The 22,297-nt window shown below is 44.6% G+C and overlaps 1 protein-coding gene across 2 annotated transcripts in view; it reads right to left on the bottom strand.

The window, feature by feature from the left end:
- The window catches only part of mark1 (MAP/microtubule affinity-regulating kinase 1), a 37,419-nt gene extending 18,682 nt beyond the window's left edge, over positions 1-18,737 (bottom strand). The window contains exons 1-2 of one of the 2 annotated variants that reach the window (XM_071922175.2): positions 18,240-18,737; positions 2,697-2,900 (exon numbers count right to left, since the gene is read on the bottom strand). In XM_071922175.2, the coding sequence (XP_071778276.1) occupies positions 2,697-2,900; positions 18,240-18,290 (255 nt within the window). In that variant the 5' untranslated portion in view covers positions 18,291-18,737. The remainder of the gene's footprint in view (positions 1-2,696; positions 2,901-18,239) is intronic. The other variant, XM_078282682.1, reaches the window with a different exon arrangement.
- Positions 18,738-22,297: the final 3,560 nt, after the last annotated feature.

Genomic DNA, 22,297 nt, shown 5'->3' with positions numbered 1-22,297 from the left:
TTCAGGAAAACATCGGACGAACACGGAGCCGCAGACCGGAGCGCCGCGGAGGATCTGGAAGGTGGACGAGTCCGATCTGGATCCCAAAACACGCAGAGAACGAGAGAACGAGGCCCCGCCCACCGCAGGACCGACAGATGGATTCATGATAATAATAATAAAAATAATCTTCATTTAAACGGACACGCTGCCTTCTCTTCAGGACTTTAAAAACCTGAGTCACGTCACCTTACAGGAAGTCGTTGCTTCTAGTTCTAACAGACGAGACCTCGAGGTCTTCATGTGTTGTTGTTGTTGTTTGTGTTTTGTTCGGCTGTGATTCTTATTGCTGATGCTGCTGTCTTGACTGAGCCTCTCCTGTAGAGGAGACACTGTTCTCAACAGACTTCCTGGTTAAATAATTAAATATACATATATATATATATACACATACACAGCACTTACCAAAACAGAGTTACAAAGTGCTTGCAAGATAAATAAAAATATGAGCAATAAATCAAGAAAAAAAAAAAAAACTAAAGGGCAAATGCACAGAATAATTACTTCTGTGCTTTTAAAGGTGTTTTACAGGAAGACGCTGAGTCAGCAGGATCCAGAGGCCAAAGCTCCTTCAGCCTCAGCAGGTTAAAAGCTCCAGCAGCAGATCAATAACATTACTATTGATCCCAAGCTGCAGCAGAGTGAAGGCAGACTGGAGGAAATCAGCTGTTTCTTCTCAGGCCTGTCTGTCTCTCCGTCTGTCGGTCTGTCTGTCTCTGTCTGTCTGTCTGTCTGTCTGTCTCTCTCTGTCTCTCTCTCTCTCTCTCTGTCTGTCTCTCTCTCTCTGTCTCTCTCTCTCTCTCCTGACTGAGACGTTTCTCTGTCTTCATCCTGTCAAATCAACTCTAGACTCTGTAGGTTTCTCCCCAGAGAGACGTGACTTCACTTCTTAGAAAATGGATCTTAAAATAATTGCGTTGAGGAAGCGTCACCGGCGGCCCTGAGTGACCCTCTACCCAGCATGCTCCGGGCCGCCGGCGGAGCGCTGACGTCCGCGGCGTCAATAATTCACGCTGCGGCGCGGCGCGGCGGGGCGGGGCGGGGCGGGGCGGGGCGAGGCGAGGCCAGCTGATGTGTTTACATTTTAAAAAAGCCGGCCGGTTTCAACCCGCTGACTCTCTGAGATGAAAAGGGAATTTCACAGCGGCTCAGATCAACGAGACGACTGAAAACGATTTGTTCTTTTATTTCTATTTCTGTGCAACATCTGGTTTCATGAGAACGTCCTGCTGGTTTCCCTCTGAGCTGCAGAACACGAACTCCTGATCTGACACATGTGGCCACAGCAGAGACTACAAGCTTCATTACTTTAAAGGATAATTACAGCTATTTTTAACCTGGGCCTTATTTTCCTAGTTTCTGCCATCATGACGATCGATTCTGATCAAATCCTGTCAGTCACTTCACTGCAGAGCTGCAAACACAACAACAAACACAACAACAAACACAACAACAAACACAACAACAAACACTGACGTTAAACATGTCTTTAAATAGCTGTGAATGACCAATTATCACAACATTTCAGTTTCAGTTTCAGAAGAATGGAAGATTTCGGTGCTTCAGCTTGAAAGTCTTCTTTGTGTTTTACTCATCGGATCCTAAAGTGGTTGATTGTATTATTGTCAATATAACAGAATTTAGATTTTTATTTCCTTGCTCTGTTTACTGCTTATGTTCACACATCCTGCCCTACATGCTGCTTATAATCAGCAGCAGGTTGACGTGAGCAGTTTTCCACAGTCTGCGGTTCATATTTACGGTAAATCCAATATGACCTGAACGCAGCATCAGAGCACTTGAACTTTCTACTTCCTAACAAGCTAGTTAAACATGTTTAACGCTGAAAACTACTGAAGGTTCAGGCCGTGGATAACTGGACAGTACAGGCAGGTGTTGCTGAGTTGGACCGACCTGCAGCAGACTACAGACTCCACAGTGAAGCAACTGACCAGATTTTGATCAGAATCGATCGGCATGACAGCAAATAATAAAATCCAGGTTGAAAATAACCAGAATGATCCTTTACGGCAGTGATTCTCAACCATTTTCATATCAAGGACCCCTAATTTATTACACATTCGGGCCATGGACCCCTATTTGATGAGATTTTGTCTCTTGGACCCAAATCTGAGAATATTTTTATTGTCAGATATGATTTTGTCCAGAACTCCATGACTATCTGTACTGCAGGTAGAGAGATAACAGAGAAACTATGATGAAAATAGACATTCTTCTACATTCTCTAGTTGTGTTAACTTCTAGTTTTAGCTTAATAATTCATCAATTTGCTGGGGACCCCCTGGAACCCCCTCAAGGACCCCTGGTGGTCCCCGGACCCCACACTGAGAACCACTGCTTTACGGATTCTGTTTCTCAGTCGACACGTCATTTCATTTCATTTCATTTCAAAGAACAGAAGAGAGTAAAATCACTTCTCAGCTTTTCCAAACCATGAAGTCAAACCAGTGTGCTAGAGCTCCTCAGTTATGTTTTTATAGTTGACATCTAATAAATGAGGCAGCTGAGACAGAATGTGGTTTCTTCTGCTCTGTATGAGCCGGCTGACTCTGGGATCTGGATCTAATGAAGAGATCCTCCAGAGCTTCTACTGTATCTACTGAGGAGCCGAAGCGGGCGGCAGACGGGCGGCTCACCTCCCGGCCGGTCAGCGTGTGTCTGGCCAGTTTCACTTTGGCGAAGTTGCCCTTGCCGATGGTCTTCAGCAGGCGGTAGTTGCCGACGTGCGGCTGCTCGTCGGCGCTCGACGCCACGGAGTTGCGGCATCGCGGCAGACTGTGGCGGCTGGAGGACTTGGCGGGCGGGGCCGGCGGCTCGGGGAAGCCGTCCGCGGTCGTGTGCTGGAAGAGAGACACAGATATACATGTTCATTAACTTCTACTGTGATCTGGAACTGAGCTTCACTGAGCTGAGGGAAACACTGGAGCGCTGCATGGGAGCCTTAAATTCACATTACAGGCAACAGAAGCTACAAAACAGTCTGGTGCACCAACGAAGAAGACACGTGTTGCTGGCTGGACATTGGCGGTTCATGATGTCGTCACATTGGTGCAGCAACCAGTAATATCACGGCTTTGCACTTGTCTCGTTTGTATTTTATTTGCCAAATAATCATTCTTATTCTTCTTAATTGAAATAATTCATGAAGTAAATAATACTAACATAAGTATAACGCTACCTTCCCTCTACTCTGATTGGTTGGTGCTTCACCTCATCAGAGCGGAAAACAGTTGCAGCAGCTGAACTTCAGTTTGGAGCTTCCTTTGAAAATGAAACTCTTCCTGTTGCTTTGCAGCCTGAAACCTGAACGCAGCATGAAGGGTAAAGAAGCTCGAGACAGGAGGGTCGCTGGTTTGAATCCTCACACTGGCTGCTCAACCTGGATGGAGGCAGTGAATGAGTAACAGTCTCCCTCAGCTACTGACGAGGTGCCCAACTGCTGAAGTGCTGCTGTCTCACAGTAGAAGAAGACACTGAAGCTCCCAGGTGGGAAAAGGTGCTGCGCTCACTAAACTAAACCAGACTGAAGGTGAGGCTTATCTGTCACAGCTACACAGTGTGCCAGCCTGGGAAAGTTTTCAATTATGCAAATTACCAACTTTTACAGTTACTGTAGCAGCAAACTGATCACCACAGACACCAGTGAACAGATCTGTATTAAATATAATCTTCCTCCCACTGTCCACCCAGATGAGCCTCCAGACATCGTGTTCAGTAAACAGACTTCACCACTGTTCAGTAAAATAAAATTGGCCCATTTCCAAAATCTTTGCTTACTTCCAAGAATTTCCTGTGTAATTTCAATCTTTCATTAATTTCAATGAAGTTGTCTGAGCTGAGTGTCCGAGCCACATTTCATTATCAGCTCGACCCTAAGAAGCCCCAGGCGTTTAAGCTAATTAGCCTTGTTAGCTTAGCATAAGCCCAGTGTCTTGTAAAGAGCCAAATGAGAGTGCAGATGTCCAAATAAAATGTTTTGCTGCCAACAGCTGCACAACAAACCTCACTGAGTCTCATTCTGCAGCTTCTCTTAGCAGGCTAATTTAGCTGTGAGAGCGATTAGCCTAGCGTAGCATGCTGCCTGCAGGCTAACAGAGATCTGAATCTACAGGACTGAATCCAGACCACATGAGTTCCATCCACTGGGTGGAAAAATACTAAATACAGAGCAGCCCAATGGGCAGAGCCAGGCACTAACACTGCAGGGTTGGGGGTTTGACTCCCCAGACTAATTGGTGTGCTGCATAGTGATATTCAAGTAATGTAAACGCATACGCTACGCATGAAGCACTGGGTTCTTTCTGACTGTTAATTTGAAGTTGGCGCAAGTCGACTTGGAGCAAGGTGACTATATGTTCTCTGGGGTGGAAACAGGTTTTTGAGAGCCCAGTCTGTTGGTGTTAAACATGTAAACCGAATGCCACCTAAACTAATTTATATAGCTGACTAAACTTAATATTTGGCCATCCATCTAGGTTAGATTAAGCGGCATTCAGTTAACATCATATGTGAGTTAAAGAATCCCAATCCATTTCCCCTCTGTTTGCACCGCCAAACACAACATTTTCTACTCATTTTTCTCCACAGAACTTGAACGGATAGAACAATCATTTCCATTCAAATCAGCGTTCCTGGACGGTCGGAGCGGCGGCCATCTTGCTGTGACCCGTCGGACTAGCTTCTGTATAAAGAGACTCGCAGCAAGTCACTGAGCTGAGAGGTTTTACAGCAAGAACCAAAGCAGCTTCTCTGTCTCCTTGCTGCCATGGATTGCTAACATGCTAATGTTGACTAGAAGAGCTAGAGAGAGAAGTACAGTCTGTGATGAAGCTACGTTAGCCTCGTCGCTAACGTTAGCTTTCAGCTTGCTAACAGACTCATCGGCACAGTGTGACAGACTTTACAGCCTTAATGTCCAGACTTGTCACTATAGCAACTAACACTTAAAATTCCATAGTCACCATTTTATGGTGTACTAGCCAAATTACCATAAAAAACAGTGGAAGAACCGTTCTATCCATTAAAGTTCTGTGTTTTTCTTAAGTGTAGACTTCAAGTTAGCAGTCAAAAAGAACCTGAAGTGTCTGATAGTTGTTTACAGCAGGTGAATATCATGAGGCGCTGAAGGCCGAGTCTAGTTCTGCTTTTAGCCGTTAGCTTGTAGCCTGGAGACTGGGAGGACTGGGAGGAAGACAGAACAGAAGGTATCAAAGACCCAGTCCAGCTCTCAGTGTCCACTTTCCTGAACTGAAATGGATGGAGGCTAACTGTGTGAGTAAGGCTAATTAGGCAGCAGCGTCTTCTTTTAAAACCACATTTCTCTACAGGGGCTGGGTCTGATCCGCCTCCTCCCAGCAGCCTCTGCAGGTTTTACAGTGTTTGCTTGTGCTTTTAGCCGTTCCCTTCCTGTTTCTGCTCCGGCGGCTCGCTCGCCGGCCGGCTCAGCCTTAGCAACAGAGCGCCGCCGTTCAGTTTGTCCTCCTCGTCTGACGCTGATCCCTCCGGTCCAGGGAGACGCGGCGCCTCTCCGGGCTTCAGGCCGGTTCAGGTCTGACGCCGCCGGGTTTCTGTTCACTTCTGTCTCTTCCTCTGTCGTCTTCATTTGTTGTTTTTCGTTTGGGGTGAGAGGTGTTTCTCTCTCTCTCTCCTGCAGTTTGTGTTCTTTCATCTCTCTCTTCAAAGTGTTTTTATCTCTGTTGGGATTTGAAACTAAAGTAAACCAAAACTTTTGACTTTTCTTCTCTCTGTTGCTGTCAAACCTGCAGCTATCCTAGCAAAATGATAATCCATGATTATTTGCCTCATTTCAGTAGACAAAATTATTTTATTGCACTTTTGCACCTATATACTGTATATACATATACTGTACTTTCATTTTTTTCAGTGCAGCATTTCTCAAAGTAGCAGCAGCTAAAAAGTCTTGTTTTCTCTCTTCCTGTCTTGCTCTCATTGTTTCCTTATTTACTAAATTCAAATAACAAATAATTACTACTTTATTACTTCAGGTCTCTGCTACAACCTGAAGGCAAACTGCCCAGAATCTGGACTAGTTTGTCGTCATCTGGATTAAATCTGAGAGAACGAGCCGACAAGATCCAACTGATCAACAATCAAATGACAGAACAAAATGAAGCAAAACCAAAAGAGTCTCTACATGACAGACGATGATCCACTGTCAGGAACTAAAACGCTGTCAGGAACTAAAACGTTGTCAGGAACTAAAACACTGTCAGGAACTAAAACACTGTCAGGAGCTAAAACACTAAAACACTGTCAGGAACTAAAACACTGTCATGAACTAAAACGCTGTCAGGAACTAAAACGCTGTCAGGAACTAAAACACTGTCAGGAACTAAAACACTGTCAGGAGCTAAAACACTAAAACACTGTCAGGAACTAAAACACTGTCAGGAACTAAAACACTAAAACACTGTCAGGAACTAAAACACTGTCATGAACTAAAACGCTGTCAGGAACTAAAACGCTGTCAGGAACTAAAACACTGTCAGGAACTAAAACACTGTCAGGAGCTAAAACACTAAAACACTGTCAGGAACTAAAACACTGTCAGGAACTAAAACACTAAAACACTGTCAGGAACTAAAACACTGTCATGAACTAAAACGCTGTCAGGAACTAAAACGCTGTCAGGAACTAAAACACTGTCAGGAACTAAAACAGTCAGGAACTAAAACACTGTCAGGAACTAAAACAGTCAGGAACTAAAACACTGTCAGGAACTAAAACACTGTCAGGAACTAAAACACTAAAACACTGTCAGGAACTAAAACACTAAAACACTGTCAGGAACTAAAACACTGTCAGGAACTAAAACACTAAAACACTGTCAGGAACTAAAACACTGTCAGGAACTAAAACACTGTCAGGAACTAAAACACTAAAACACTGTCAGGAACTAAAACACTGTCAGGAACTAAAACGCTGTCAGGAACTAAAACACTGTCAGGAACTAAAACACTGTCAGGAACTAAAACACTAAAACACTGTCAGGAACTAAAACACTGTCAGGAACTAAAACAGTCAGGAACTAAAACACTGTCAGGAACTAAAACACTGTCAGGAACTAAAACACAGTCAGGAACTAAAACAGTCAGGAACTAAAACACTGTCAGGAACTAAAACACTGTCAGGAACTAAAACACTAAAACGCTGTCAGGAACTAAAACACTGTCAGGAACTAAAACACTAAAACACAGTCATGAACTAAAACACTGTCATGAACTAAAACACTGTCAGGAACTAAAACACTGTCATGAACTAAAACACAGTCATGAACTAAAACACTGTCATGAACTAAAACACTGTCAGGAACTAAAACACTAAAACACTGTCAGGAACTAAAACACTGTCAGGAACTAAAACACTAAAACGCTGTCAGGAACTAAAACACTAAAACGCTGTCAGGAACTAAAACACTGTCAGGAACTAAAACACTAAAACACAGTCAGGAACTAAAACACTGTCAGGAACTAAAACACTAAAACACTGTCATGAACTAAAACACTGTCATGAACTAAAACGCTGTCAGGAACTAAAACGCTGTCAGGAACTAAAACACTGTCAGGAACTAAAACACTGTCAGGAGCTAAAACACTAAAACACTGTCAGGAACTAAAACACTGTCAGGAACTAAAACACTGTCAGGAACTAAAACAGTCAGGAACTAAAACACTGTCAGGAACTAAAACAGTCAGGAACTAAAACACTGTCAGGAACTAAAACAGTCAGGAACTAAAACACTGTCAGGAACTAAAACACTGTCAGGAACTAAAACACTAAAACACTGTCAGGAACTAAAACACTAAAACACTGTCAGGAACTAAAACACTGTCAGGAACTAAAACACTGTCAGGAACTAAAACACTAAAACACTGTCAGGAACTAAAACACTGTCAGGAACTAAAACACTGTCAGGAACTAAAACACTAAAACACTGTCAGGAACTAAAACACTGTCAGGAACTAAAACACTGTCAGGAACTAAAACACTAAAACACTGTCAGGAACTAAAACACTGTCAGGAACTAAAACACTAAAACACTGTCAGGAACTAAAACACTAAAACACTGTCAGGAACTAAAACACTGTCAGGAACTAAAACACTGTCAGGAACTAAAACACTAAAACACTGTCAGGAACTAAAACACTGTCAGGAACTAAAACACTGTCAGGAACTAAAACACTAAAACACTGTCAGGAACTAAAACGCTGTCAGGAACTAAAACACTAAAACACTGTCAGGAACTAAAACACTGTCAGGAACTAAAACACTGTCAGGAACTAAAACACTAAAACACTGTCAGGAACTAAAACACTGTCAGGAACTAAAACACTGTCAGGAACTAAAACGCTGTCAGGAACTAAAACACTGTCAGGAACTAAAACACTAAAACACTGTCAGGAACTAAAACACTGTCAGGAACTAAAACACTAAAACACTGTCAGGAACTAAAACACTGTCAGGAACTAAAACACTAAAACACTGTCAGGAACTAAAACACAGTCAGGAACTAAAACACTGTCAGGAACTAAAACACTGTCAGGAACTAAAACACTATCAGGAACTAAAACACTGTCAGGAACTAAAACACTGTCAGGAACTAAAACGCTGTCAGGAACTAAAACGCTGTCAGGAACTAAAACACTGTCAGGAACTAAAACACTATCAGGAACTAAAACACTGTCAGGAACTAAAACACTGTCAGGAACTAAAACGCTGTCAGGAACTAAAACACTATCAGGAACTAAAACGCTGTCAGGAACTAAAACACTGTCAGGAACTAAAACAGTCAGGAACTAAAACAGTCAGGAACTAAAACACTGTCAGGAACTAAAATGCTGTCAGGAACTAAAACACTGTCAGGAACTAAAACACTAAAACGCTGTCAGGAACTAAAACACTGTCATGAACTAAAACACTGTCATGAACTAAAACACTGTCATGAACTAAAACACTAAAACACTGTCAGGAACTAAAACACTGTCAGGAACTAAAACACTAAAACACAGTCATGAACTAAAACACTGTCATGAACTAAAACACTGTCAGGAACTAAAACACTGTCAGGAACTAAAACACTGTCAGGAACTAAAACACTGTCAGGAACTAAAACACTAAAACACTGTCAGGAACTAAAACACTGTCAGGAACTAAAATGCTGTCAGGAACTAAAACACTGTCAGGAACTAAAACACTGTCAGGAACTAAAACACTGTCAGGAACTAAAACACTAAAACACTGTCAGGAACTAAAACACTAAAACACTGTCAGGAACTAAAACACTGTCAGGAACTAAAACACTAAAACACTGTCAGGAACTAAAACACTGTCAGGAACTAAAACACTAAAACACTGTCAGGAACTAAAACACTGTCAGGAACTAAAACACTAAAACACTGTCAGGAACTAAAACACTGTCAGGAACTAAAACACTGTCAGGAACTAAAACACTGTCAGGAACTAAAACACTGTCAGGAGCGTCGGGCCGGTCCGTTCTTTTCCACTTTGCTCACTGCTTCGTCTTGTTGGGATTGGTCAGGCGTAATGGAAGCGCTTGATATACAACACCGGGACTTTCAGGGGAATTGACAATATAATAAACACTTCAATATCGCCGAATTGCACTAATATCCATCCTGGAAACATAAAATCATGATATACGACGATGTGCGGCGAAGCTCTGCCTGAGACTTTCTAGACAGAAGCAGAAATCTGTCAGCCAGGCGGCATCGGGCTGATCAGACTAGTAATATCTAGTAATACAGTAATATCACATGGTAGAAGTGGAGTCACCTGTCAAAATAAAATGCAGACTGTGCAGGAACAATACAGTTTCAGGTGACAGGCACATATCAAGACACAGTAGTACACACAATATAACCTGTACATGTCTGGATGAAGTGCACATCCCATAATGCATCATCACCTCAGGTTGTCAGATGAAGCAGTGAGACAGACTCTGAACATGTGATGAGACCCGCTATAGAGCGACAGCAGCATCCCATAATAGCACATTTCCCATCATGCATCTGGTTAAAACAGACATGGGGGAGAGCAAAGCGAGGGCCGGACTTGCTTCTGATTGGTCCCACCCCCCCACCCCTCCTCCATCTCTCCCATGATTCATTGCATGAGTACGAATTCCTGCTCTGACTCTTCTTCCTGCTTCCTCACTGCAGTAATTCACTTTGCTCTCTGCCATCAGCACACAGCTGCTCAGATGGAAAATAACTCAGTTTTGTGTTCAATCAATATTTCAAGTTGCTTTTTTCCCAACCTAAAAAACAAAAATTATAAAAATTAAAAAAAAGAAGTCTAAAACCTCACTTTTGCAACTGAGCAGTAACAACTTGGGTTTTTTGCAGAATATTGCACAAAATTGTACATTTCTCAATTTTCAGTTTTGAATCACAGCTGAACAATTAATTGGAAAAAAAAAAATCGCAATATGAACTTGTGCAATTTCCAAATCTCAGGGGCTTCAGTTAATTTCTTAAGAGAGAGTCTGATGAAAGGTTTTGATTCATGGACCAAACTCAATGAATCTGCAAACTAGTTTTTTTAACAACTCACTTTTCTTTAAACAATTGTAAAGTTCTAAGACATTTGACAAGAAAAAAGTTTAAATTGGAATTGCAATATTCTGGCAAATAATCGCAATCAGATTTTTAGTGAACATCTTTCAGTCGTACTTATTATAATACTGCACTGAAGCATTTCTTCACCTCTCTGTCTGCTGGAGAGATGTGGGACCTGACTAGTTCAGACCACTGGAAACTAGTAGTAGTACAGTACTGGTGACCTGTAGAAGTACGAGTACACTGCACAAGACTCTGGTACTAGCAGTAGTATAACTTCACACTGCAGTACTGTGACTGTCTGCTGTGAGAAACAGGCTGCTACTTGTTCCTCCTGACTTTCAACGCTACTGGGATTGGCTTAACTTCAGTGTGTGTGTGTGTGTGTGTGTGTGTGGCTCCAGGACAGAGCTGAGTCATCAGCAGTGTGAAGCAGCAGAGGAAAACTCAACTTCTGGAGGAATCTACTGGAACTGAGTTTGGATCAGACTCTGTCAGAAGTCACCGCACCAGCCTGGAGGTCAAAGGTCACCAGGCATCACTGCAGCCAGAGGAACCGGACACATCGACACATCCACTCTGGTGGCACCGAGAGTCTCGGTCCTCTCACTAGAGAACTGCAACTCCAACTACAGGAAACCACCCCGAAACACAAGGGATTATGGGTAGAAGGAGACGGAAAGCCTAGCAGAACAAAATGAAGTCTGGACTGATGCTCATATTCAGCTTCATGTGTTCTGAACTGGTGTGAACACCACAGAAGAAGAGACAGACAAGTCCTTCATGTTAGATAAAGTGACAGGAAGTCTAGTCTCTAACCTGCAGGATGACAGGTTCACACTGTCCAATCAGCAAGCTGCTGTGAGTCATGTGACTTTTGTTTACAAGCCCTGGCTGGCTGTGATTGGTCCGTTTGAAGCTGAACGAAACAAATACAGAAATACAACAAAGTGAACTTTTCCTCTGTGGTTCAGATTAAACAGAAGCAGCTTCATGTGGTTTCCTCTCTTCCCTCTCTCCCTGGCTTCCTGTGGGTCCTCAGCCTGGGACAACATGGCCGCCCGGTAACGGCGGCGGGCTGCAGTGACGTCCGGCTTCACGGTTCAACCGGTCAGCCAAGGAAAAAAACGAGTGGAAAAGCCAACAGTGCGATGTCTGCTGGTAGAAAACAGACAGACAGGCAGACAGAGAGACAGACAGAGAGAGAGACAGACAGAGAGACAGACAGAGAGAGAGAGAGACAGAGAGACAGACAGAGAGAGAGAGAGAAAGACAGAGAGACAGACAGAGAGAGACAGACAGACAGACAGACAGAGAGACAGAGAGACAGACAGACAGAGAGACAGAGAGACAGACAGACAGACAGAGACAGACAGAGAGAGAGAGAGACAGACACCACACTGCTGCTGTCCTCTCAGCCTCCAGCCTGACTGCAGCTTCTGCTCATTTCCTCTTCACTCACTTTTATCACATTAGCAGAGATTTGATATTTTTCCTTCATCTCAGTTGTTTTGATATTAGAGTTCCTCCCAGTGAAGAAGAGCAGCAGTTTAAATCTAGCTGTAGTTTCTGTCTCATGTTCCAGACTGTAGCCGGAGGAGGAGTCTGGCTCCGGTTCGTCCGTTGGCTTGGCCGGGTTGATTGACAGGAGGCGGGGCCTAACGGACCCCCCCGATATGAACCGGTGAACAGGACTCGTTTCAAAATGTAAAAGTTTCCCGTCTGATTTCAGCGTTCTGGTGCAGATTGTTGCTTCTCATCACAGTGATGATTCACTTGACTGGATCAGAGTCTCCAGCTGTTTCTCTGCTGTTTGAACTGAATGGGAGTGAATGAGCTGAGAGGTTTGGAAACTCTGATTTAAAAATATCTTTAACTGTGGAGCAGCAGGTAGAAACTGACAGATTAACATTAAAGAGATGGGAAATGTACAAAACGCTTTAAGTTTCTGCTGATGAATGAACTGGGAGGATTCACCGTTTGAAGCAGCCTCCTCAGTCCCTGTGTGGCTCAGTGGGTCGAGCAAGGCACTACCGCTGGGACAGCCCATAGTAATCCTGCTTGTTACCATGGCGATGTCAAAAGCCTCCAGCAGCTGATGTAACAGTTGCAGAAAGCAGCAGAGTGTGACTCTGCGCTGCAGCGATACAGCGGGACGCTCTGAGGCTGAGGCTCCGCCCTCTGATGACACGACGGCGGGGTCAAAGGTCACACTGTCAGGGCGTGTCGGGGGATTTTCAGCCAGATCATCTGAACAGTGAAACAGCTACAGCCGCTCTGTTCAGGTTCACCCCGACTTCAGGGGGCAAATTTAGGATTCACAGAAGTCAGCATTTTGTAATCAAAACTTCTTAATGTGCTAAATGACTTCTAGAAGTCTGCGACCAATAACCATCAGACTCCTGATATCGTATCCTGCAGTGTATTTTGGGAGGATCAATAGAGCGACTGAGGAGTCAGAACTGAACAGACTAAACTCTGGAGCTTCAGGGTCGAACACTTGGACAAGGAAATGTACATCAAGAAGTTCTGACTGTATGAATAACTGATTCAGACTGATGTTAATCTGGACCCTAAAAACAGCTGTGGTTCTGTTTCATGGCTGCAGTCCACTGGAGTTCAACCAGTCAGTTTGACCTTTGACCCCTTTTTATCCGAGCACTAAAAGCACAGAGCCACAGCATCAAGACATGACCCGCTGGCCAGATTTGAGTCACTTTTAGAGCTGGACAATTGATAAAAAAAACAAAATCAAAATCACAATATGAACTTCTGCAATTTCCAAGTCTCAGAGTCTGCAGTTCATTTCTTCAGAGAGTTTGGTCCAAACTGGATTTGAGTTTTAGAATCAAAACCTTTCATCAGACTCAAACTCAAAGTAAATCTGATCACTCACATCTAGTTTTTTTTTAACTAAATCACTTTTCTTTAAACTATTTTAAAGTTCTAAAACATTTATGACAAGAAAAATGTGATGATATGAATCTCAGTTTAAATCGCAATTGCAATATTCTGTCAAATAATTCAGAAGTGTTGTGAGTCTGAGCTCCGAGTGAAGCAGCGAGTCGGTTCAGCTGCAGACTGGAACGCATCGCTGGCATTCCTGCATTAACATGACAATAAAGACCAGCATTCTCCAAGACCCATCAGCCTCCCTGACCTCAGCACCCCCAACACCCCCAAACCCTAACCCCAACACCCCCAAACCCTAACCCCAACACCCCCAACACCCTAACCCCAACACCAGCACTCAACCCCCCAAAACCCAATACTCAAACCCCCCAACACCAGCACTCAACCCCCAAAACCCCAACACTCGACGCTCCAAAACCCCCAAACCCTAACCCCCAACACCCAACACTCCAACACACAGATGTAACGTCACCAGCTTTGTTTCCAGAGCAGCGACAGACTTCAGTTACTTTGAGGGTTTTTCTTCAGTGTTTCTTGTTATTTACTTCAGTTACAGCTTCAGCCACACACCGACCAGACTGGCTTTACTTTCAATATCTTGGTCTCTCCCTCTCAGTTCAGTTCAGTCCGTGGCTTCAGTCAGGAGACTGAACTGCTGGCACAATAAAACAGATATTTTATATTCATTTACAGACACAGAGCTGACAGACAGATTTAACACAGTTTCCTTTCTGTTGACTCGACTGTTAATAAAATGCATTTGTTGGATCGCTGCATTTAGCTTGTATTGTTTATTGCTCTTTAGGGGTCAGAGGTCAGCTGGTTCTTACAGGCTGTACAGGAACGTTTCTTGTCTGCTGAATCTGAATCAGCAGATCAGAGACTCACTGACAGCTGATCACCTGATCAGTCCTGAAGCCTGTTAGGAGAACTGATCCAGGATCAGTGGCTTTCTGACATGACAGTAAAAACTTCACTAAGACTCATGATGCAATCCGCTCTCTGATCAGCAGCTCTATAGTAAGGCGGCGTTCACACAGCGTTTTTTCCCCAACTGCCAGCGCCCTTTTCTCATTAAAAGGAACGGGAAGCGGCAGCAAGGCGTTTTTATCGTCAGAGCGGAGCGCTTTCAAAAGTTGAGAAATGTTCAACTTTTCAGAAAAGCGCCGGGTGACGTGAACCACTTTTTCCCAGCCGATCAATCGCGATGACAGAGACGCTGGCCGTTTCCCATAGCAACAACAAATATGGAGAAAGTGAAAGTGCCGGTGGAGAAATGGGACGTTGTAATAAGTAAATTTCCGTTACCGCAACAGCGATCATAAAGCAGTATGGATTATACTGGACATGTATTGGAAATATCTGGTAAGCCTTTGCTTGTTGCACAGCACTGTTCTGTCTGTTAGAAGTGAACCAGCTGGTCAGTGAGCTAGCAGCTGCTCAGCTAACGTCAGGTGACGTTGTCGTGATCCGCTTTTTATTTCTGCTCACAAAAAGCGCTCCAGGCAGCGCTTTTTCCACAACAAAAAACGCGATGTGTGAACACAGCCTAAGTTAGTTTATGCCAGCTGCCACACTGAGCATGCTCAGAACAACGCCCAGAGATTCAACTATCAGGAAGGAGGAAGTGCAGAGATTCTGAATAAAAAACAAAAATATTCAATGTGAAGAATTTGGTTCCAAAATGAAATATCCCCTCTGGGCTACCAGTCTCCCTCTGGGCTACCAGTCTCCCTCTGGGCTACCAGTCTCCCCACTGGGCTACCAGTCTCCCCACTGGGCTACCAGTCTCCCCTCTGGGCTACCAGTCTCCCTCTGGGCTACCAGTCTCCCTCTGGGCTACCACTCTCCCTACTGGGCTGCCAGTCTCCCCACTAGGCAACCAGTCTCCCTACTGGGCTACCAATCTCCCCTCTGGGCTACCAGTCTCCCTACTGGGCTACCAGTCTCCCCTCTGGGCTACCAGTCTCCCCTCTGGGCTATCAGTCTCCCTACTGGGCTACCAGTCTCCCTACAGGGCTACCAGTCTCCCCTCTGGGCTACCAGTCTCCCCACTGGGCAACCAGTCTTCCTACTGGGCTACCAGTCTCCCTACAGGGCTACCAGTCTCCCCTCTGGGCTACCAGTCTCCCCACTGGGCAACCAGTCTTCCTACTGGGCTACCAGTCTCCTCTCTGGGCTACCAGTCTCCATAGTGCGGGACCAGTCTCCCTACTGGGCTACCAGTCTCCCTACTGGGCTACCAGTCTCCCCTCTGGGCTACCAGTCTCCCTACTGGGCTACCAGTCTCCCCTCTGGGCTACCAGTCTCCCCTCTGGGCTACCAGTCTCCCTACAGGGCTACCAGTCTCCCCTCTGGGCTACCAGTCTCCCTAGTGGGGTACCAGGCTCCCTACTGGGGTACCAGTCTCCCTGATAGGCTAAAAGTCTTCCTATTGGGCCACCAGTCTTCCTATTGGGCCACCAGTCTTCCTGCTGGGCTACCAGTCTCCCAGACTGGGAAGACAACTGGTGTTGAACTGGGCTGTCACCAGACTCTCTGGACCCAGACAGAGGAAACACAGCGGAGTCTCTGAGCCGGACTGAAGCCGCTGCGTCTCTACTGGATGAATAAAGTGAGGAGCCACCAGCTGAACAGTGGAGTCTTTCATCAGAGCTTCCTGAGCAGAGTCACACTCTGCCAATAAACACATTTAAACGCTTCAGTTTCCTGCTGCAGCAGGAGGGAGCCGTCTATCTGCTGGACGGTCTATCAGCTGGGCGGTCTATCTGCTGGACGGTCTATCAGCTGGACGGTCTATCAGCTGGGCGGTCTATCTGCTGGACGGTCTATCAGCTGGACGGTCTATCAGCTGGGCGGTCTATCTGCTGGACGGTCTATCTGCTGGACGGTCTATCAGCTGGGCGGTCTATCTGCTGGACGGTCTATCAGCTGGACGGTCTATCTGCTGGACGGTCTATCAGCTGGGCGGTCTATCAGCTGGGCGGTCTATCAGCTGGGCGGTCTATCTGCTGGACGGTCTATCAGCTGGGCGGTCTATCAGCTGGGCGGTCTATCAGCTGGGCGGTCTATCTGCTGGACGGTCTATCAGCTGGGCGGTCTATCAGCTGGGCGGTCTATCTGCTGGACCGTCTAGCTGCTGGACGGTCTATCTGCTGGACGGTCTATCTGCTGGACCGTCTATCTGCTGGACGGTCTATCTGCTGGACAGTCTATCTGCTGGACCGTCTAGCTGCTGGACGGTCTATCTGCTGGACGGTCTATCTGCTGGACGGTCTAGCTGCTGGACCGTCTAGCTGCTGGACGGTCTATCTGCTGGACGGTCTAGCTGCTGGACCGTCTAGCTGCTGGACGGTCTATCTGCTGGACGGTCTAGCTGCTGGACCGTCTATCTGCTGGACGGTCTATCTGCTGGACAGTCTATCTGCTGGACAGTCTATCTGCTGGACAGTCTACACTGCACTCTGATGTTAGACATGTTCAGTCTTCTGTAGTAACACGGCTGTGTTTATATGTATTACATGTCCTTAGTTACAGTACTGCAGAGCTGCAGGAGCAGCAGGTCAGCTGGTCTTCTCATTCTTTAAAGAAGTGAAAAAATAAAATGGAAGTTTAGAGTTTCCAAAACAGTTTCACTTGTTTCAGGAAGTTTCTCAAATCAAATAACGATTCGATCAAAACACTGAAGAGAAGTTTAGTTTAGTTTAGCAGCATGATTACAAGAGGAGAAAGAAAGTGTTTGTCATTTTAACTTATCACAACTACTGATCCTGCAGAGGTGAGACAGGTAGACAGTCTGTCTAATCAGAGGTAAGACAGGTAGACAGTCTGTCTAATCAGAGGTAAGACAGGTAGACAGTCTGTCTGTGATCAGAGGTGAGACAGGTAGACAGTCTGTCTAATCAGAGGTAAGACAGGTAGACAGTCTGTCTGTGATCAGAGGTGAGACAGGTAGACAGTCTGTCTGTGATCAGAGGTGAGACAGGTAGACAGTCTGTCTAATCAGAGGTGAGACAGGTAGACAGTCTGTCTGTGATCAGAGGTGAGACAGGTAGACAGTCTGTCTAATCAGAGGTAAGACAGGTAGACAGTCTGTCTGTGATCAGAGGTGAGACAGGTAGACAGTCTGTCTAATCAGAGGTGAGACAGGTAGACAGTCTGTCTAATCAGAGGTAAGACAGGTAGACAGTCTGTCTGTGATCAGAGGTGAGACAGGTAGACAGTCTGTCTGTGATCAGAGGTGAGACAGGTAGACAGTCTGTCTAATCAGAGGTGAGACAGGTAGCTCCAGTGGCTCGGAGCTGAGTCACAGTCTGATCAGATCATCAGATCATCAGGTTCCTGGCAGGACGTCCCGCAGGTCAGAGGGGTGACTGGGGTCAGAGCGCAGGTTCGATCCCCGGCCTGCTGAGGAGCCCTTCAGCAAAGCCTGCCTGTTGGGGAGGGGGGGGGTCTGGGGATCAATCAAGCTGATCAGATCAGCAGCTGGAACCACAGGGGGGAAATGACTGGAGATCCAGCTGCAGATCCGACAGTCAGTCCAGTCTTTCTGCTGGTTTTGTTCCTGAACAGAAAGCTGAAGTGTTTCCCTCTGCCAGCACAGACCAAACCAAGGCGTTCCTCTGAACTCCACCAGTCACAAACCGCAGCAGACAAAAGCTCACTTACATTTTCTGGATCTCGTTCACTCACTGTGGGCAATGGCGTCCGGGTCGACATCTTGTGTTTCCAGGCGGTTTTCGGTCCGTTTCTAGTCCGGCAGCGGCGGCATTCCCCCCCCGGCTCTGCTACAGCATCGCCCCCCGGAACCAGGCCGGCTCACCGGGGCTCGGCTGGGAGGCTCGCCGGGCGGAGGGAGCGGGAGGCCGGGCGGCGGCTACAGGAAGGCCCGCTGTGAGTCCCGCATGGAGGCGGAGAGCGGAGAAAAGCCTCCCGGAGGAGAAGAGACGGAGCGGGGCTTCAGGTCCAGACGGCCGGGCGGGAGGCGGCGGGTTCGGGTCAGACAGCGGCGGCACTGCGGCGCGGAGGAGAAAAACCAACCGAGTGACGTCTGCTTGGTTAAAGAGGCGCGAGCTCCTCCTCCTCCTCTTCGTCGTCGTCGTCGTCATCATCATCATCATCATCATCATCCTGAGAACAATATTAAAGTCATATCTCTCAATATCCTGACGAAAAATCACCATAATGTTCCTATAATATTCCTATAAGGACTGAAAGTAAAGGCCTTCTCAAAGTGTTTATTTTAACTTATATTATTCGATTTTAATTTATTTTATTTCATTCTATTATTTATTGTATTCCATTTCATTGTATTCTTCTTTTAGATTATTTTCTATTTTTAAGTCCTTTGTCTAATATGATGTTTTATTTACTTTTTAAACTCTACTTTTCTTGTAGTAAAGCACTTTATAAGTCAGTTTTGAAAAGTGCTACATAAATAAAGTTTATTATTATTATTGAAAGTGTAAATGCGGTACTAAACAGTGAGTTTATAGTGACTTTATGATAAGTTTATGGAATTTTATGTATTTTTTTTAAATCTATTTTATCACTATAATATTCCTATAGGGAGAGTCTGTTCAGTAGTGACTTTATAGTGACATTATTGTATTTTATGGTATTAATCTCTTATGGTATCACTATAATATTTCTATAATATTCCTATAGTAACTTCCATTGTGTCTGGTAATCAACAGTGACTTTACTTCATGGTAGTTTTTATTTCCCATGGCCTCAGTGTGTTATTCCTATAATATTCATATAGAATATTATATATAGGTTGCTGTTCTGTGGAGTTTGTGTTGAACACTGTATTCTGTTGTCACAGATATTCAGTCTGCAGTCTGTGAATAAAGTCGAATGTGGATTTATTTTTTAATCATTTCCTCCACAGTAAATGAGTGGAAACTTTCTGTCACTTTGTGTTTTGCCGCCATCTGCTGCTTTCTGTCCGCAGTCTGTTCAGCCGGAGTTTCACATCTGGCTTTTTCTCTCACTAAATTCATTATAATAATTTAGTTCATTTACACAAAAGATAAAGACGTTGCAAAAAAGATAAAAGTTAAGAAACACAAATTAACCCTGAGGTGTTTCTAAAAACTAAAATTAAGAAAAATCCAGCAAGAGACCCAACAAGCAGGAGAATTAACCAAACCAATAAAATACAGAAATAAAAATCAATAAGATCAACTGAGTGCAGGTGTGTGTGTGTGTGTGTGTGTGTGTGTGTGTGTGTTAGGAATAGCTGAATGTATTGTAACAGACATGAAAGCTAATTTTAAAATAGTTTCAGGTCAGTGTCTGTTTGAATTTGCAGCCTTTCTCTACATAAAGATGCTTTGGTTCCATCAGTCTGTCTTCTGTTCTCTCATCTCAGTTCCACACTGCAGACAAAACCTGAAGCAGCATCATGTTGAGCAGCATCATGTTGAACAGCATCATGTTGAGCAGCATCATGTTGAACAGCATCATGTTGAGCAGCATCATGTTGAGCAGCATCATGTTGAGCAGCATCATGTTGAGCAGCATCATGATGAACAGCATCATGATGAACAGCATCATGTTGAGCAGCATCATGTTGAGCAGCATCATGATGAACAGCATCATGTTGAGCAGCATCATGTTGAACAGCATCATGTTGAACAGCATCATGTTGAGCAGCATCATGTTGAACAGCATCATGTTGAACAGCATCATGTTGAACAGCATCATGATGAGCAGCATCATGTGCAGCATCATGATGAGCAGCATCATGTTGAACAGCATCATGATGAGCAGCATCATGTTGAGCAGCATCATGTTGAGCAGCATCATGATGAACAGCATCATGTTGAGCAGCATCATGTTGAACAGCATCATGTTGAACAGCATCATGATGAGCAGCATCATGTTGAGCAGCATCATGTTGAACAGCATCATGTTGAGCAGCATCATGATGAACAGCATCATGTTGAACAGCATCATGTTGAGCAGCATCATGTTGAGCAGCATCATGTTGAACAGCATCATGTTGAACAGCATCATGATGAACAGCATCATGATGAGCAGCATCATGTTGAACAGCATCATGATGAGCAGCATCATGTTGAGCAGCATCATGTTGAGCAGCATCATGTTGAGCAGCATCATGTTGAACAGCATCATGATGAGCAGCATCATGTTGAACAGCATCATGTTGAGCAGCATCATGTTGAGCAGCATCATGTTGAACAGCATCATGTTGAACAGCATCATGATGAACAGCATCATGATGAGCAGCATCATGTTGAACAGCATCATGATGAGCAGCATCATGTTGAGCAGCATCATGTTGAGCAGCATCATGATGAGCTGCTGCTTCAGGTTTACATGAGACTCACCAACAGGATCTGTGATGGAGATCTGAAACACCTCACCTGTTAGACACCTGAATCATCCAGGTGTTCCCGGTAGATCAGCGCCTCCATGCTAACATGCTAGCATCCACTATGTTGAGGGATAGTAGCTCCATGCTAACACGTTAGCATCCACTATGTTGAGGGATAGTAGCTCCATGCTAACACGTTAGCATCCACTATGTTGAGGGATAGTAGCTCCATGCTAACACGTTAGCATCCACTATGTTGAGGGATAGTAGCTCCATGCTAACACGTTAGCATCCACTATGTTGAGGGATAGTAGCTCCATGCTAACACGCTAGCATCCACTATGTTGAGGGATAGTAGCTCCATGCTAACACGTTAGCATCCACTATGTTGAGGATTGGAATTGTCCCACCTAGAGAGAAATGGCAGCTGCCACCGTTCACTATGAATTGATCTCATATGGACTTATGGACTTCTGTCAGGTTCAGGTGTAACCTGGTTTGACCTTTGACCTCATGTTACTTCTGAACTGCACAGCAGAACAGGTTTCAAAATGAGACAAAACAAACTGACACCTGCTGTTCTGTTTAAATAAAGTTATCATCATGAAACTGGATGATGAACTTCAACTGATGATTTTTATTTTACAAAATGTGTTTCACATCATTTCAGAATAAAAGCCTTCAGCTGATCTGAGCTCAGATCTACTGGACCCATGACTGAAGAACGTCTTTAAATATTTGACATTTGACAATATTTAACAATTTGATGTTCCAGCCAAGCAATCCGATTGGTTAAAGACTGCTTCATCAAAAATTTCTCTCTGTGTTTTTTATTATTACAGCAATAATCCACTAGATGGCACTGGGATTATGGTTACCATGGTGATGTGGCCGCTCCATATTGTTGTGAATTTCCACTCAGAAGTGTGAAACAAAAGAAGCGCACCACTGTGTGTGCTGTAGGAGTTTGGTTTAATATTGTATTGAAAAATAAATTAACGAAAATAACTTTAAAATGCAACAGAAGACAAAATCAAGATTATAAACATTCTTTGCCAGCAGGGGGGGAGGGGGGGGGGGTCGCAGTGCTCAATGTCAGATTAAATTTACAAATATATATATATAAAAAAGGAATTTATTAGACATATCCACAAATCACGAAAGCATTCCTTTACATCCAGTGAGCTGAACCGAACCGAACCGAACCGAACTGAACCGAACCGCTGCTCCTCCAGCTACAAAAAGGTCTAGAAAATTTATTTATATATGTATATTTCATACACATGCCTGCAGTCCGTCTGATGAGGCTGTACACAACTACTGTACACAAACAACAAGCACAGCGCTGAGACCTGTGGATGGAATGATGATGAAATAAACA

Source organism: Centroberyx gerrardi, chromosome 3 (genome assembly GCF_048128805.1).
Source record: "Centroberyx gerrardi isolate f3 chromosome 3, fCenGer3.hap1.cur.20231027, whole genome shotgun sequence".
In the NCBI taxonomy this organism is placed as follows: domain Eukaryota; kingdom Metazoa; phylum Chordata; class Actinopteri; order Beryciformes; family Berycidae; genus Centroberyx; species Centroberyx gerrardi.
Note: the sequence above shows the minus strand (reverse complement) of the source record. Positions and strands in the feature narration are given on the sequence as shown.